Raw genomic sequence first — 18,401 nt, forward strand, 5'->3', positions numbered from 1 at the left:
ATTACCAACCTATTACTCTAACTAGTTGTCTTTATAAATTACTTGAAAGAATGATAAACTCTCGACTTAGTCTATGTGGTATTTAGAATCAAAATATCTTTCTCTCTTTCCAATTTGGATACTGACATGCTAAGAGTACTGCCGATTCTCTTGCATATACTGTTGAACCTCGATAACTCTGACCCCGACAAGTCCGGTTTCGCTATGTCAGACTTTAACTGACCAAGGGACTAAAGTCTCAGTTGAACTGCCCACCGAATTATTTTTTTTTTAACTTTCCTATATCGCCTTTTCTATTGACATTATAAAAAATCTAATTCCAACAAAAGCTTGCATTTTAGTTTTAGTTTAAAATGATACCAAAACAAAATGATACCAAAACAAAAGTCGATAAGTTTATACTGATTTTGTGAAAATTTTTGAAAAGTAAAAAAAACATTTTTCGAGATATTCACTCCTAAAGATTTTTCATAATTTCAACTTTGCTTTCCTATTTGTATTCATCTGATTGAAATGAAATTTTCACACATGATTGTTTATTCAATGGTGACTTCCTGGAGCATGATAGAATGATAATGCATCAGACTCCCGCTTCTTTAGAAAATATTATTCACTGATACGTGAGGATTTGGGAGGAGCCATTAGTAGCGTCATGGCAATCTGCCGTTTTACGATTGACCTGGACACACTCTGAGTCGTTATTGGTGTGTTGAAGAGAGATAATGATACTGTGAAGTAATTATTACTGTCTTGGCCAGATTTATACCTTTGTCTCAAGATAATCTTTTATGGGATTATTGTGTTATATATAATGTATAGTTGTGATGAAAATTGAGAGAGAGAGAGAGAGAGAGAGAGAGAGAGAGAGCAGTTTGAAAAGATCATAGCAGTCTTATGATATAGACAGAGGATGAAGAAGCATGGCAGTGATGCATGGGGTGAGGCAAGAGGGGGAGATAGCATGCGTGACACAGGGGAGGCAAGGGTTCAAGGTCCACCTGGCAGCCACAACTGTCTGGCAATTATTCAATTATACGTTTATTTCTTGTTGTCTTCTCTTCTTGAAGTTTCTGCTTCTAATTTTACTTCACCAAGTCACCTTCTGCGGAGTGGAGCTTCCCCACGAGATACGCTTTGCCACGTTACGCAGTCAGTAGCTTGCACGCCGTCGCATTGGGCAGGCGTTAGTTGTGCGGGAACTTTTTTTTTTTTTTTCAGGTAAGGCCACGTCGACCGTTACGCGGGGACAGTGCCTTCTACCCGTTATCCAATCCTTGGAGCGGGTAGAGCCGTTCAAGTGGCTATATTTATTGTGTGGCAGATGTACCGAGATTACGGCTCTTGTTGTACCTCATAGTGACGGCCATGTCTTCTGGTGAGGAGTCCGCTGGCCCTTCCTTGGGTTTCCCCCTCGGTTCCAGGACCAGCAGGAATAAGAGACCTCGTGGATTTCATACCGGATTCTAGAATCCTGACGCAGTAATCGGATTCGTATCGCCTCTCAGGATTCTACCAGATTCGAATCCAGTATAATCGTCTCCCGCCAAGCCCTACTTCGCAAGTTCGCAGCTCCTCCATCCAGCTGATTTGACGTCAAATATATATATATATATATATATATATATATATATATATATATATATATATATATATATATATATATATATATAAAGCCACGCTATTGGTCAGAGAGAGAGAGAGAGAGAGAGAGATACAGAGAAAAAATATGAAAACTGAATAAGGAAGGAGAGAATATGAAAATCGAATAAGGAGAGAGAGAGAGAGAGAGAGAGAGAGAGAGAGAGAGAGAGAGAAATATGGTAACGAATAAGGCAGCGTTTCTCAACCTTTTTACCCTTGCGTAACCCTTAAAATACATGACGTCTCAAGGAACCCCTGCGTATGAAAACAAAATTATATATATATATATATATATATATATATATATATATATATATATATATATATATATATATATATATATATATATATATATATATTGTCATTTTATGTGACGTCAAATCAGCTGGGTGGAAGAGCTGCGAAGGGGGAGCCGGTGTCACATGCCAAAAGTGTGGCCCGTGAGTGTTTAGTTGCGTCTTCTGCGCATGCGCGGCCCGGGAGCGAACGACAGACACTATATATTATGTCATGCCTATAGCTATGACAGTGACAAGTGTGACAATTTGATTTTTTGTATATTGTGTGAATTTGGTAAACAAAATTTGATTTTTGATATGTGGCCTAATATTGTGACTGAGTGTTAATATAGCTCATTGGCACTTTGGGCCTTGAGCCATCACTATGGTAGAAAAAGAACCAAAGCAGAAATATCACTATTTGTTTGATATGGGTGGCCTAAAATATGCTGTGACTGAAAACAGTGTTAATATAGCTCATTTTTCAATGATACACTAAACATGGGCCTTGAAATGTATGTCATACCTTCTCCATAATCCTGTTGGATGCTTCCATGCCACACTTTGTCACAGCAGGCCGCGGGGTCGTCTACTCCCGGATCGCGCAATGCGCATGCGCAGAAGACGCATCTAAACACTGTCACAGCCACACTATATCACAGGACACCGGGAATGGAGGCGAGCGCGCGGGACGGTTTCTTGGGGACAGTGCCGTGGTCTTCCCCGGCCTGGAAGTTTGCGGGAGACTAACCAGTAACCACTCGCCGGGCCATGGCACGCTTGGGCCTGCAGGTGTTAACAAGCTCTCGACTTCGCCACACTTATTTTTGACGGCTCTTGCAGAGTAAAGGGATGAGGTGAACAAGTTGAAAAGGGACAGACTGCCGCCTGCCCCCACGCCGATGAGGGTGAATGAGGGAGCATGCACTTCTCAAGGTACGCAGTACATTGGTTCACCTAACATAACATAAATAATAGGATAACAAAGGGCCACCAGGGCCCATCTAGGTTATCCTGTATCCGTCGCACAGCGACCTCGTCATCAGTACTTAAAGATACACTTACAAGTACACAATACATTATATACTAATTCTAAATATTTGGCCCATTAACAGGGCTAAGTCCTGCAGCGAAATCCTCTACAATTTGTGGTCCCCATACATGGGGATCATGTCTTATTTAACTATAGTAAATTTCTTATAAAACTATCATGCAGTGCTATACATAATTATAAATCTAATAAATTTAAGTGCTTATCTAATCTGTTTTTAAACATTGTCAAACTAGTGCTATTTACAACCGTCTCTGGCAATGCATTCCAGAAGTCTACCACTCTATGACTAAAGAAATATTTTCTTATATCTAACCTGCAGCCTTGCTTTCTAATCTTCCTGCCATGATTTCTAGTCCTATTTCCTCCTCTAAGGTAAAGAAAGATCTCACATCTATGTAGTTTGTATCTGAGAACATTTTAAATAACTCTATCATATCCCCTCTTATACATCTCCTCTCAAATGAAAACATGTTTAATTCCTTTAATCTATCTCTATACTCCAGGCGCTTTAATGCTGGTATCATCCTAGTTGCTCTTCTCTGAACTGCTTCTAACATGTTGATATCCTGCCTATAGTGGGGTGACCAGGCCTGTATGCAATACTCTAAATGGGGCCTAACATAGGAATTATATAAGCTACGCACCACTTCCTTACTTTTATAACTAACATTTCTATTTATAAAACCCAGGATCCTATTTGCCCTATTTCTTGCTTCTAAACATTGCTTTGAAAATTTCATAGTCCTGTCTATCACTACTCCTAAATCCTTTCCTTCCTCTACTGCCTCTAGCCAACATCCCTCCATCTCATAGTTAAAGTTTGTGTTGTCTTTACCTAAATGCATAACCTGACACTTATCAGAATTAAACTCCATCTGCCACCTGTCTGCCCATGCTATCAGCCTGTCCAGGTCTCGTTGTATTCTGTAATTGTCCTTTTCACCCTGTACTGCACATGCTATCTTAGTATCATCTGCAGACTTTGATACTTTGCTACTAATTCCTATATCTAAATCGTTAATGTACACCAAGAAAAGAAGAGGTCCTAGCACTGATCCTTGGGGTACCCCACTAACCACTTCCTTCCACTCAGACATTGCCCCATTTAATACTACTCTCTGTTTCCTATCAGAAAGCCATTCACTAATCCAATCAACTAACCTAACCTGTTCACATTTTCGCTGGATTCCCTGTTCCTATATGTGAAGCTGGTGCTCTCACTGAGCAGTACTTTAGTGACAGTGTTTTATGCATAATGCTAAGGTTTTTGGACCTCGGGATACAGAACATTGACCAACAGGCAGGGCCGTTTCTAGGTTTGGGGGGGCCCTAGGCAAGATGCTGTTTGGGGGGCCCTAGATTTCAATTTTTCGTCACACGAGCATCTAACTCCAGAATTTTCTGCTGAGATTTTTCTCTCGACAATTTTCTGCCAACCTTTTTTTTCTCGAGTTTGGTCACACAGGGTACCAAACTTCCTTGCCGAGTACTGTTGCATTATGGGAGATATCAGCTGAGCAGAATCAAAACAAACATGGATCCTGACGTAGCAGCGCTCGCTCTGGGCATTCTTCTGAAGAAGAAGCTAGAGATGAAAAGAAGAAAGCGCCTGTGGACTCGGGAATGGTTGGCTCAAAGACGAACCGAGAGTGTACTACAGGTTGCTTCGAGAAATTAGCACCGAGGACTCAGACACGATGATGCAGTGGCTACGGTTGAACCAGGTTCAGTTCCAGACTTTATTGGACCAGGTTACTCCACTCATCAAGAAGCAGGACACAAATATGCGCTCGTATGTGACACATGCAGAACGCCTAAAGCTTACCTTGCGCTACTTAGCAACAGGTATGTGTTCAGTACCAAAAATAAGATAAATGTTCATAGTTGCTCATCTCACTGTTCATGAAGGGAATATTTCTGATAAATCTATCGAGCAGCAACTCCTTTCATGTTTTCTTTTACCCTTTGAAAATCTAGGGAAATATCCCTAGAACTCAAAGAAATCTGGGGGTATTTTTTGGCACTCCTATCATGTATGAGTCCCTCCTGGTCCGAAGCTCCCAGTAATTAAATTCAACCTAAATCTAAACACTAATCTAGCCTAGTAAATTCAGCAAATGCTTATTTTAGCCTAACCTAACCAGATCTAATGTAACCAAACCTATTATTCATAACCTAATCTAAACTAATAGGGACAGAAAATGCATAGAAGAAAAATATCTTGCAAAACTGTATACTTCATAGTACTAGACAATTTTTTCTTCTCTCAATCTTTGCCATTAAAGTAAAGTAATACTGGTGGTTCAATGGAATATAACCTAACTTAAGCTAATAATTGCCACTAACCTAACTTGTGGAGCCATGGACTAGGAGGGACCCATACATGATGGGAGTGCCTATTTTTCAAGTTTCCAAAGAATTTCCTTAAATGCAGGGATATATTAACTGAACCTAAAAACTCCCTAAGCAGGGAGAGGACTGCAGGATCTCCCCAAGGTTACTAACTAAACCTAGCCTAGCCTAACCTAACCAAACCAAAGCTACTTTAGGTAAATTCTTACATTGTTTACTTTTCACAATTAGGTTTGCTTTTTAAAAGAATTTAATACCGTAACTTTCCATTCCAGACAGTATTTATCCCCTAGAAAATGTGCAATACTGCTGAGGAAGTTGTCAGAAAGTTAGTAACTTGCCAACCGTCACAGTAACTTATTTGTCTTTCAGGTGAAACATATCGGTCGCTGTCCTGCCAGTTCCGAATCAGCCACAACTTGATTTTGTCCATCGTCCCTGAGGTGTGCCAAGCAGTCTACAAAGTCCTGCAGCCAGCCTACGTCAATCTTCCCAAGACTGCAGAAGAATGGCTCAAGGTTGCAAGGGATTTCTACACATTGTGGGATTTTCCCAACTGCTTAGGGGCACTTGACCGTAAAAGAATTCTGATTAGTAAACCTCCGAGCAGTGGATCAGAGTTTTATGATTATAAGGGGCACTTCAGTGTTATCTTAATGGCACTTGTAGATGCAGACTACAAGTTCCATTATGTAGATGTTGGTGCCTGTGGACGTGCAAGTGATGGTGGTGTGTGGGACAATTGTACACTAAAGGAGGCGGTAGATTCTAATCTCTTGCAAATCCCTCAACCAGAAGTGCTTCCTTTCACAGATAAGACCTGCCCCTATGTATTTGTTGGCGATGATGCCTTTCCATAAAAAGAGTATTTGATGAAACCTTACCCTGGAAGGGATCAGACACCTGACAAGAGAGCTTACAATTATCGCCTATCTCGTGCTTGGAGAACCTCAGAAAATGCATTTGGAATTCTGTCAGCTAGGTTTCAAGTATTCAAGCAACCTATAAAGACATCACCAGAAAACACCACTCACACAGTTTTATTACATAGGGTGGAATTAAAAGCTTTTCCTCTCAACTCCCCTCCTCTGACCGACCGTTCAGCCTCTTTCTCATTGGCGAAATGTTGTATCTCTTTCTATCTTTTATCGCTATTTTCATGCTAACTGCTCTACTGATCTTGCTAAGTGCATGCCTCCCTTCCTCCTGCGGCCTTGCTGCACAAGGCTTTCTTTTTCCTCTCATCCCTTTTCTGTACAACTTTCTAATACAAGAGTTCACCAGTACAGGTAACTCTCGATTTGCACGTTAGATGTGTTCCAAGAGGCATTGCATATATCAAAATTTGCATAAAACAAACTTGTAATTCTCATAAGAAACAATAGATAATAGGAGGATGCGGGATGTGGTCCAAAAAAATTTGTACAAAATACTCTATTTATTTGGCTAAATTAACATGTTTTTATTATTTACCATTCTAAATACTAGAAGGGTATTTAAAGTAAAGGGAAAAGCAAGAAATAATAAGAGAAAGCAAAAAATGATGAGAAAACAAAAAATAATAAGAGAAAACAACAAAACAAAGAATACGTAAACAAAACACTCACTGTATCACTGCCTTCACCACTCACACCACAGTCAGTCACCATCTTCCTCTGAGCTTTACCACTTTATCATAAATCCACTTATCAAAAATAACTCCACATGCAGAAGATGAAGGACGTTTTGGGGCCATCTTGGTGAATTATAGGCAGATTGAAGAGATTCCGTCTGTACTCAGTGCTGGCAGACTGCAAATGAATCACGAGAAGAGCGGGAGCTGGATCCAAGATCTTTAACAACGTCAGAGCAACCTCCTGCTGTGAAATGGCATCCATGAATGCTTGGAGGGACGATGACGAGGTTGCTATCAGATTGCTCTCAGGTTGCTGGGAACACCACCTCTCTAGGTGGTGGTACTGTCTTATATATGCATTAATGTTCACAAAACATTTCTATTAGCTTTTTACAAACCTTGTCCCCAAGAAAGGATTGTTTTGTAATGCATAAAGTGAAATCTTACATGGCATACCAAAAAATAAAGCAGAGATGAGATCGGCCACAGACGAGGTGGAGACTCGCGGCAACTCGGCCGCTTGTTCTTCTTGTGACCCTTTTAGCTTATGTGTTGCTTTCACCACAATATTTGTTTCTACTCCTCTATTGCCTGCTATAATGGATATCATATCTTAGTATTCATATACGCTCATGCCATGAGGATAACCTCGACTCCGTGGCACTGAGTGATAGTGAATTACAAATGAAATACCGCGGTATTTTTATTCCAACCTCCACCCGCCAACAGCAACGAATCTTTGTGGATGCTATTTTACAAATGTCGGTATGTGAGCAGGAGGTTGCTATGGAGGTTGTCTGTACCAACATAGACAACAACCTGCTTCTTGGATCCGGCCCCAGAGCTCCCACCTATCGGCCAGCTGCGGAACTCTCTGGCGCGCAGTTTGAAATTGCGTCTGGCGCACAGTTTGAAAATGTAGTTGGGCCAAATCGCGTATAAGCAAACCAATCGTGCAAATTGAATTAATCATAATATTTTTTCGGTCGCGTTATAACAAAAACGCGTAAATCAAACATGCATAAATCGAGAGTTGCTTATACTCTTAATCATTCATACCTTTCACTGACAAACTCTGGAACTCCCTGCCTGCTTTTGTATTTCAGACTTCCTATAACTTAACTTCTTTTAAGAGAGAGGTGTCAAGACATTTGCTCCCTAATTTTGGATAACACATCTTTTTTTTTTTTTTTTTTTTTTTTTGTGTTGCCCTTGGCTGACTTTCTCTCCTACGAAAAAAAAAAGAAAGAAAAGGAACACCTTTTCTACCCTACTATGATCAGACTTCCTTGAACACATTTCAACACATGACTCCTGCACACCCATTTATACAAATAGATCCAAATCCCACCAAGGCTCTGGCTGTGCTTTCTTTCCCTCCCAACAGCTTCAGTTCCATTTACCATCCAAAACTAGTGTCCTCACAGCTGGACTAATGCTATACTCTCACTCTAAAACACAATAATTTTTATCCATTTTCATCTTTTACTATCTTCCCTGACTCTGCTAATTTTCTATCCCTCATATAGTCTATGACTTCTAACAATTAAACCAAATATTTCCCCATTGTTGCACCCTAAATAGCAAAATAGACATTGGAAAACTGTAATTGCACAATTATGTATTGGTCACACATGACTCATACATCCTTATCTTATGATGAGATCTCCACCAACCTTATGCTCATCTCAGTTTCACATATCCTCCTCACTTGCCCAAAGTACATCACAGCACGTGCTACAGCTTTTCCACATTTAACCTTCCTTACTCGCCTACCTAATCTCAAAGATGTCCTAAAAGAATCACAACACTTTCATCCAGATAACATCATCTATTTCTTAAAACAAACTAATCACCTCCACTCAATATGAACAGCTACTGTAATAACCTTTACCATACCAATACCCTTGATAACATTACACTGATGATGTCCACAAACCATTAACTCCAAAAAATCTTAATCTCCATAATCCACAGCACTACATGGCCTAAGCTGTCTGGTGCTTATAATTTTCAATTCAATTCCCATTTCTTTAGCTTTCAACCTCATTTCCATTCATACACTATATCCTTTTCCACTTCATTCCTTGCCTCCATGGTTACATCAATATCATCGCTTTGCATTAAATTATGTTGACTTATGTTACAAATATCAAAATCAATAGAATCTGTTTTACCACAAGTAAATGGAATTTTTGCACTACTTTTTGGAATGCTTTTCGGTCACTAATTTTCCTGGGGTTATCAATATCCTGTTTCCTTTTTCTGTCACTGGAAAAGCATCATATGATGGAGACTCGTCCCTCCCTACTCTTGGGTTGTATGGCACCTCAATGGTTCCTTCTGTTCCTACTAGAGCCATCTTATACAAAAGACGATCCTTGTGGTCCAAAGGTAGGCGGGCCATCTTGAGCTTCATTTTATACATATTGTGAGTGACAGACCAACATTCAGGAAGAAAATGGGGTTCCATCATATTAATGAAATGTTGTCTCCATCGCTGCTCCAATTTAGACAGCCCTATCATCTTGTAACCTTCAACCACTGCTTGTCCATGTTCCTGTTGACCTCTGTGCACCTTCACCTCCATGTTAGCTGCCTCTTTTAATTGCTCCTCCGTTAGTGACTCACAACAAAAAAATTGCTGCAAAGTGTATTGGTATTCCTGTACACGAACCTCAGGAAGACTTCCACGATGCCTCAATAGAGCTCTTGCTGCATTTCTCAGTTGTTTACGAGAATTGTCTATAATATCTTTAGCATTAGGATCATTACCCACAGGTGCCTGGAATTCCTTGCCAAGTTGCATTCGTAACTGTGCATCTAGCATGTTACTCTTACGATGACATGGGAAACAAAGGAGCAGAACATCATGATTCTGGTGGTGCTTGAGAAGGGAAGGGAAGTGTTTCCTGTACTCATGGGGAACAACATTCTTTCTAATGTAAGAATCCTTTTGGCCACACACAACACATACATTGAGACGTTCCTGCAGGTAAAATTCTCCATCCTCACGTTCAGCTTGAGGTCTCCCAGTTGGCTCAAAGTTCAGACGTACTATCAAAGGATCCTCACTAACAAGGTGACCTAGACCTTTTACAACATACCACTGTGCTTTTTTTGGATCCAGTGTACAAAGAGGCTGGTTATCAGGAGCAAGCAGCTGGCAGTTATAGTATAGTGGCCCCTTCCTAGTGGTTGGCTGAATGTCCTTCTGTTTGCGGGGAGAAGCAGCTGCTTTTACAGCAACACCACTCTTCAAAGCTGTTTGAAAAAGAAAAAAAAGTTGACAAGCTGTAAATATTGGCATATACAAATATATACTCCAAAACTACATAGTGTATCACTTTCCTTTCTAGAACTGCTATTTCAATTAACTCTTACATCAAACATTGCATTAGTGAATTCTTAGTTTACTGACCTTTCTGAAAATGTGTAAATGTCAGAGAGAGAGAGAGAGAGAGAGAGAGAGAGAGAGAGAGAGAGAGAGAGAGAATGTTTGTTCTAAATAGCCTTTTCCTTTTACATTTTGTTAATCTGTATTACATACTTTATGAACACCAAGGCCAGGTCTATTAAACTGAACCTTATACAGATCTGAAAACAAAAGAAAGAGCACAAATATATATATCCTAACTCATGAAATTCTATCCTCTATAAAAATTTTAATACACTTGATTCTCACTTTAATGGATCTGCCATTACCAAATTTCAATAAGTGGTGAAGTTTAGGTAAGTGAGCACTGGACAACTGAGATGGTAATATACCAGTAAAATGAAAAAAAATATGTATTACCTGTAATAAGATGATATAATCTTCAAGTACAAAACTGAATTTAAAATAAAATCCCCACCAGGTGTCTTTTCAACTCTTTATGAATAAGAATGAATGGATGAAGATGGTGAGGAATTATGTGCAAACCCTTGCCTTGTTCTGCTTGCGTGTGTCAGGCTGTTGGTTATAATCTCCTATACATCATATTTCTTTGTATTAGATACACTAACATTCTTCAAGTTTTTCTTCATATGTATATGAGTTTTGTCCCTATACAACATTGCAAGCTGGAAAGATTCATACTCAGTTTGCATTCCTTTGCCACTTCACTTGGCATTCCATGCCTTGAAAGCCTCTGTATAGCACCTTCTTCAGCTCTGGTAAAATCTAGGACATTTTCACAGAATGCCAACAAAGGGTTGTAATTGTGCTACATAAAATTCTATTTCTAAACTTTTCAATGAAAATACGTTTGAGAGCATTTTCTTAACACAGATCCTTATTTTGCAATCACACTTCCTCAAAAGTTGTAATATAAATAAGGTTGCTTATTTACAATGGTATTTTGTGTAAAATTTTAAAGTCATTGTTTTGAGATCTGGTGTATACGACAGCCCCTATTCTAGTCTTATCTTTCCTTAGTCTCTATACCCATAATCAGAATAGCAGTTAGCCCATTAGAAGAGGAAATCAATAACTTATATTACCAACCTCAACCGCAAAGTCTAGGAACTAGATCATATTGTGATATTATCAAAGGAAATAACCTCCCAAAAATAAGACAATCTAACAATTTGAAAAATCCATCATATATGTTCAAGAAATCAATCACTATAGACACAATCTAACAATTTGAAAAATCCATCATATATGTTCAAGAAATCAATCACTATAAAGTGTTTACATACCCTGAAAAGATAATAAAGTCCAACTGGGTGATTTTAACTTAGCATTGGGTAGGTTAAGGAACCTTCAATAAAGCCATTAAAATCCACATTATTGTAAGCAATATTTTAAAGTAACTGCTGATCAGATAAACAGATTTCATAGAGAGAAGGGAAACATATAAAGAAATTCTCAGTGATTTTCATTATTTACCACATGGGGTGAAAAGACAGCAAATATGACAAAAGCATATCAACATGGGTACTTTGTTACATCAATAATCTAAAGGCAAAGTCAAATGGTCTGGCTATCAATATGTACCCAATCATAAAGCTTGGAAATAAAAAAAAAATCAAGCCACTTGGCAAATTAATTAATCTGGCGAAACTACTGCCAAATGAGAATTTTGCCAAGCACAAATTCTTTATACCATATAAATTGCCTAAAAAATGCCTCAATCAATCTTTGGTCATTGTCAAAGTCTCTCTTTTGATCCCTAAAATACCATCTTTCGAGCTAAAATGAAATCTTTTGCCTTCACATATTAGAACACATGTACAAAACAGACCAATAAACAATAAATAAAGCTAATAAGACATGATATAAAGGCTGTAACTTCCATTTTTCCACCCGTTTCCCTTGCCCACTTTCGTCCTTGCCGCCACCACCACTGTCCTTACCCCCACCAATACCACCTGTTGCGCTGGTAGAGGCCATGTTCAGTAAATTGCCAGAATTTGTTCCCTCGCTAGCAGAACAGAGGGTAGCACAAACAAAATAGTTGAAGGGAACTCTCACATTGCATTCTGATAGATTTAGAGAGAGGTCTGATGTCACCGGGGAGCTGCATGGTTCGCCATGTGGCCGCCAAGTTTGAATTCAAATCACCAAGCGTGCACTCGGTGGTCTGTGGCCACCCTACCGCCAAAAGTGAATTTTGCCAAGCTGAGATTTGCCAAGTGCGGGGGCTTACTGTATAAATTAATGCAAGGAAAAGAATTTTCTAAAGAATACACCTTGCTCATAATTGTGGCAACTTGGCATATACAGGCTGAGGCCAGGTTATAAGTATTTAACCTTTGGTGAAGCAGACACATGGGAAGCATTGTACCTATCAGCACACAGGCATGCTACTAAATAGATTGCTTAGCTTAAACGTGATGTAGAATGTCCTCAAAGGATGGTGGTCAGTAGAGGTGTCTTGGTGTAAACAAGACACTTGTTTGAATCTAACTCCCTGCTTGCAAAGCAGATAGATATCGGCTTGCTCCAAGATAGTGAATCCTGAATCCTCATTGTTTCATCCATTGTTATATTTTAACTGAACCAACTCCCATCATCATTAACTTCCCATTTGGAACAATAGTTCCAACATTAAAAAAAAGTTGACAGGTCATCATATATGAACAATGCTTCATTTATGGTTATAACTAAAAAATTACATCCTAAAATATGGTGAAGAATACAGTTAGGTAATGTGCCTTAGTAGACCAAACATCCTCTTTTACTACTCAGCCATCACCACATAACCAACCTATCAATAGAAAGATGTCCCAAATTAACCACTATTATAGCACCAACTTTATCATGACATATATGTAGGAGAAGTGGTGAATCCATAGGAAGATGCAAACTAAAAAGAGGGTACTAGGAAAATGTAAAATATGCCAGAAATATCAAGGTAGACCATACTTTCCTGCTGATGCACCACCAATTTCACAACTTAGATCTAATATGAGTGAACCTTGACTATTACAGGGATGAGCGTATATGAATACTAAGATATGATATCCATTATAGCAGGCAATAGAGGAGTGGAAACAAATATCATGGGGAAAGACAACACGCCAAGCTAAAAGGGTCACAAGAAGAAGAAGAAGTGGCCATGAGTCTCCCGCTTCGTCTGTGGCTGATCTCATCTCTGCTTTATTTTTTTGGTATTTCATGTAAGATTTCACTTTATGCATTACAAAACAATCCTTTCTTGGGGGCAAGGTTTGTAAAAAGCTAATAGAAATGTTTTGTGAACATAAATGCATATATAAGACAGTAACACCACCTCAAGAGGTGGTGTTCCCAGTAACCTCAGAGCAACCTGATAATAACCTTGTCACCGTCCCTCCAAGCGTTCATGGATGCCATTTCGCTGCAGGAGGTTGCTCTGACATTTTTAAAGAATCTTGAATCCAGCTCCAGGAGTGCTAGAGACAGAGGTGGGGAGCCAGCTAATCACAGCAAAGCTACCGCGTTCGGTCCCTCACCCGGCAAATTCAAACCCAGAAAACTCACTAAAACGGATGTGGTTGTACGTTATGCGGACTTTTTGGTCTAACTTTATATAGTACGTTAAACCGGAAATTCATTAAACGAACGTTCATTAAGCAGAGTATTACTGTATATATATATATATATATATATATATATATATATATATATATATATATATATATATATATATATATATACAGTAAGGTCTCGGTTTACGTCAGAGTTACGTTCCTGAAACATGCTGTAAGTCGATTTTGTACGTAACTCGAGTTTCCGTACATTTCAAAGCATATTATGGAGTTTTCAACCAATCATTGTTTATGGTCATTCAGGTAAGTTAAAGGTTATATTGTTATATTATTTACAAGTATGTAGGAATATGAAACACAAGCTTGTTTTTGTTGTTGATTAGGGCCACGAACGCGAAGGACTGCAGGTTGCAGAGAGGGGTGGATGCCTGAGGCCGCCAGAAGGGTGGGCAGGTCGAATGTTGTGATGCCCAGGGTGGACAGCTGGGAGCGTAGTGTACTGCAGTGGGAGTAGAAGCGTGGGCAGCGGGGCAGGAAATGCAATAGGAAAGGGCAATAGGGATCAGCAGACAGGCGCAGACGGTGCAAGTCAGCTGCGAGTGTCGTGTGGCCCAGGCGAAGGCTCCAGAGTTGTTATTGTTGTGATGGGTGTGCGAGCCCTCAAGGTCGTCAACCTCCCCATTGTCATGGTAATGGGCTTCCCATTTTCTTCTTCCCTCCCTCACACACAGCTGCTGCCTCCCTTCTCATGTCTTTTAATTATGTCCTCTTTTTCTTGTAGCATAATGGTTTTCCTTTTCTTTGCATCACTGCTGTCACTAAGAAGTTTTCTCTTTGGTGCCATTGAGCAAGATACTAAGAACTTGAGTCAGTAAACGCAGAAGTAGAATAACACTCTTGCCAGGGGCGACGGTGTGGTGGAAGTGAGGCAGGGTGTTATTGTATTCAAGCGTGAGGCGGGCGGTGTGGCGGGAAACCACCAACAATAACAATAAATCCCGCACTTTACGATTTATAAATTTTCAATTTTTTTAATCTTAAATTGCCTTATAGTGGACTGACGTAACTCGAGACCGACGTAACCCGGGACTTTACTGTATATATATATATATATATATATATATATATATATATATATATATATATATATATATATATACACACACACACAGTAAAAGCTCAATTAGTCGGACCTTATGGGGGGAAAACCAGTCCGAGTAAGGTATTTGTCCGACTATGTGCGATAATGACCCATTTTTACTTTCTTTAGTGCAAATCATTACAATTTTCCTCTTCAAACCATATATAAGAATCACTTCAACTTAGTATATGAATACAATAATGTAACTCACTACTGAACATAATTGTCTCGTGCAATAATTCCAACTTTTTCTCTTCATCTATATATTCTTCCATCAGAATCTTTGATGTATACCTATAAGAATTTTTACCTCAATGTCCTCTACTATATACTCATAACATTATTACAATATCCAAACACTGCTTTATCAGTAAATCTCATATGCAGTAATTACAAGTTCCCTTTCTCAACCCAGTTACCCATATATAAGAATTACTTTTGCCTAGTACATGAATACAAAACCAACGTAACACACCACAGAATATATTACCATATACATATAGTTACTTTACCTCGTTCACATATATAAACAACGTAACATACCACTGAGTATGATGACAATTCTTGATATATCCACACCACAACTCCACTCATGTAACTAGCTGTCTCATTAATGAGTCCCATATGCAAACTACATATGGAGACATACACAATTTCTTTATTCATGATAAGTAATGGACATATCGGCACCATACTGATCCAAAGTACACACAAATAATTTATATCTATATATATCAAATAATATCTGAAAATCCTACCATTATTTCTCCTCCATTCTAATTTATCGCAAGGACTGCATTGCAACTTATAAGCTCCACTTACTGTTATATATCATGTGAGGAGGTTGAAAAATCCTCCAAAGCATATAGGTGCTCCCTGGGTCAGGTAGATGTAAATGTTGATACTTGGAATTGAAGATATGAAACAACTATCAACATTTACGTCTACCTGACCCAGGGATCACCTATACACTTTGGAGGATTTTTCAACCTCCTCACATGATTAATAATTAACACCAGTGCCTACGGTTGTCATGCAGTGGATCATAGTGAGTTCATATGTTTTTTTCTTTCTTTTTTTTTTTTTTTTCATTGAGGTTAATGTTTCCTAGAGGTTCTCTTACGAGTGTTTTTGCAAAAAGGTATCATCCCCAATGTATTTGTTTCTATAGAAAGGTTGACAGGTTGTACTTCAGACTTAACAAAACCAAATTAGATATCAATGCCTTAACAAAGTGTAGATTGTACAACATAATTCCTAATTTTTCTTAATTTTGAACTACATAATGCACAGATTAGAAATACAAAAACCTACATGCCCTTCTAGTTCAAATTACTGATCTGAGATCAGCAACAAGAATACCTTACTCAAACAGCGGTTGGCTGACTTTGACATTGCATGTAACAAACTTAAAAATAGCCCTCCTTTTCTAGATTTCACCTGCTTGTTTGCTTGTCTAAAAAGTTAACAGTGACAGAAAATTCAATACCACCAGGACTGCACTACAAAAAAATTAATAAGCTAGGTATTCTTGTTAATCATTCTGTTGCCAAGGATAAAGTTGTCATTAATCTTTCTAGCAGGGTGCTTACTGCCTCTGAACTTGAGGTTTTGTCCCTTGGACTTTCAATTGGCCTTCCTAAATTTAAAGTGGATTTTGTTAACCAATTTTATTAATTGGAAAAATAATTAATAGTTTAAAAAATTTATCTCATGTGCCCTCTCAATGGGAGAATATAGTCCAACAGGTTTCTTTGTTGGCCCATTCTAGCTTTTGTGATTTATCATTAACCAAACATTCTTTTTTTTAAATTACCCAATGCTTTGTACAGCTCTCTTATTTTGCTTAAATCTGATTCATCTATTGTTATTACCAAACCTGATAAGGGACAAGGCATAGTGATAATGGATAAAGTTGATTACATTTCTAAGGGTGAAGCAATTCTTAGTGATTCCTTTAAGTTTAAATATACTAAGTCCAATGCCTTTGAGTATATTACTAAATTGGAAGATAAATTAGCCAGACTTCTCAGACAGTTCCTTAAACTTAATGTGATTTCTAAAGATACATATAATTTCATTTTCATTAGTGGCTCATCCCCAGGTATTTTGTATGATCTTCCGAAAATGCATAAACCATCAAATTCGGTTCAACCTATTCTCAGCACTATTGGCATGTTTATTTATAACTTAGCTCAGTGTCTAGTTCCCATCCTCGAACCTCTCACTGTGAACCAGTTTACTCTTCAAAAATTCATATCAGTTCATTAATGAAATACATAATTTAGATGTTGGCAACATGGTCATGGCCAGTTTTGATGTTAAATCACTGTTCACTACTATCCATCTTGAAGAAACTATACGATTGGTTTGTGATGATTTGTTTAAGGACAACATTACTTTTGGCAACTTTTCAAAAACACAGTTCAACAATATGTTATTTCTTGCTGTGAAAGACTCGCCTTTTTGTTTAATAAAGATGGTGCCGGAATTAAAGGACCTCACATATGAAGAACGACTGAAGGAACCTTACTGGATAGAAGAGAACGTGGGGACCTAATAACAATGTATAAGATAGTAAATGATATTGAAAAGACAGACAAAAAAGACCTGGTGCTGTTGACAGAAGATGGAAGGACAAGAGGACATGAAAAGAAGATCAGGATGAGGCAGTGTGTGAAGGATATTGGAAAGTACAGGTTTTCACACAGAACGGTGGAAAAATGGAATGCATTGGATAATGAAGTTGTTACAGCACATAATGTGCATAACTTTAAGAAAAAATTAGATAAATGGAGATATGCAGACAGGACACTATGAGCCCTGCTTGAACCCTGTACAATACAACTAGGTAAATACACACACACACACACACACACACAAGTTTCTTTAGTCCTTTCTTGCTGTACTTTTCATAACCCAGAAAAGTACAGCAAGAAAGGACTAAAGAAACTTACGTATGAGCGGAATGTAATGTATTCCAACATAAATGGAGTGATATCGGGGATTTTAGAACTCAACGATTACTTGAGGGACAAGAACCCAGATATTGTGGGTCTTACTGAAACAAAACTGAGAGAGGGAGAAGACCTGATGATGGTTGGAGAAGGGAAATATAATGTTTGGAAAAGAAATAGAGTAGGTAAGATGGGAGGAGGAGTGATGTTGCTGGTTAAAAAAGATATAAAGGTGGATCAAGTGAAAGAAGGTATGGGAAAGGCAGAAGTGCTAAAGATCAGAGCAGAAACTAATGAAGGAAAAATGAGGCACTACATAGTGGTGTACGTACCACCTAAGACAAATGCATGGTCAGTACAGGAATATGAAGAAATGATAAGAGATACAGGAACATGTCTGGAAGAA

At 38.5% G+C, this 18,401-nt stretch overlaps 2 protein-coding genes across 6 annotated transcripts in view; one reads left to right on the forward strand and one right to left on the reverse strand.

The window, feature by feature from the left end:
* The first annotated feature begins 2,307 nt into the window (after positions 1–2,307).
* Positions 2,308–18,401, forward strand: part of LOC123518032 — a 57,857-nt gene continuing 41,763 nt past the window's right edge. The window contains exons 1-2 of one of the 3 annotated variants that reach the window (XM_045278539.1): positions 2,308–2,855; positions 5,698–6,544. In XM_045278539.1, coding sequence (XP_045134474.1) covers positions 2,822–2,855; positions 5,698–6,185 — 522 coding nt within the window. In that variant the 5' untranslated portion in view covers positions 2,308–2,821 and the 3' untranslated portion in view covers positions 6,186–6,544. Of the gene's footprint in view, positions 2,856–4,030; positions 4,819–5,697; positions 6,545–18,401 lie in introns of those variants that run through there. The other 2 variants (XM_045278538.1, XR_006678644.1) reach the window with 2 other exon arrangements.
* The window catches only part of LOC123518030 (exonuclease 3'-5' domain-containing protein 2-like), a 50,517-nt gene continuing 40,040 nt past the window's right edge, over positions 7,925–18,401 (reverse strand). For all 3 annotated transcript variants that reach the window (XM_045278534.1, XM_045278535.1, XM_045278533.1), the window contains one exon: positions 7,925–10,204. In XM_045278534.1, the coding sequence (XP_045134469.1) occupies positions 9,141–10,204 (1,064 nt within the window). In that variant the 3' untranslated portion in view covers positions 7,925–9,140. The remainder of the gene's footprint in view (positions 10,205–18,401) is intronic.

Source organism: Portunus trituberculatus, chromosome 43 (genome assembly GCF_017591435.1).
Source record: "Portunus trituberculatus isolate SZX2019 chromosome 43, ASM1759143v1, whole genome shotgun sequence".
Taxonomy (NCBI): Eukaryota; Metazoa; Arthropoda; class Malacostraca; order Decapoda; family Portunidae; genus Portunus; species Portunus trituberculatus.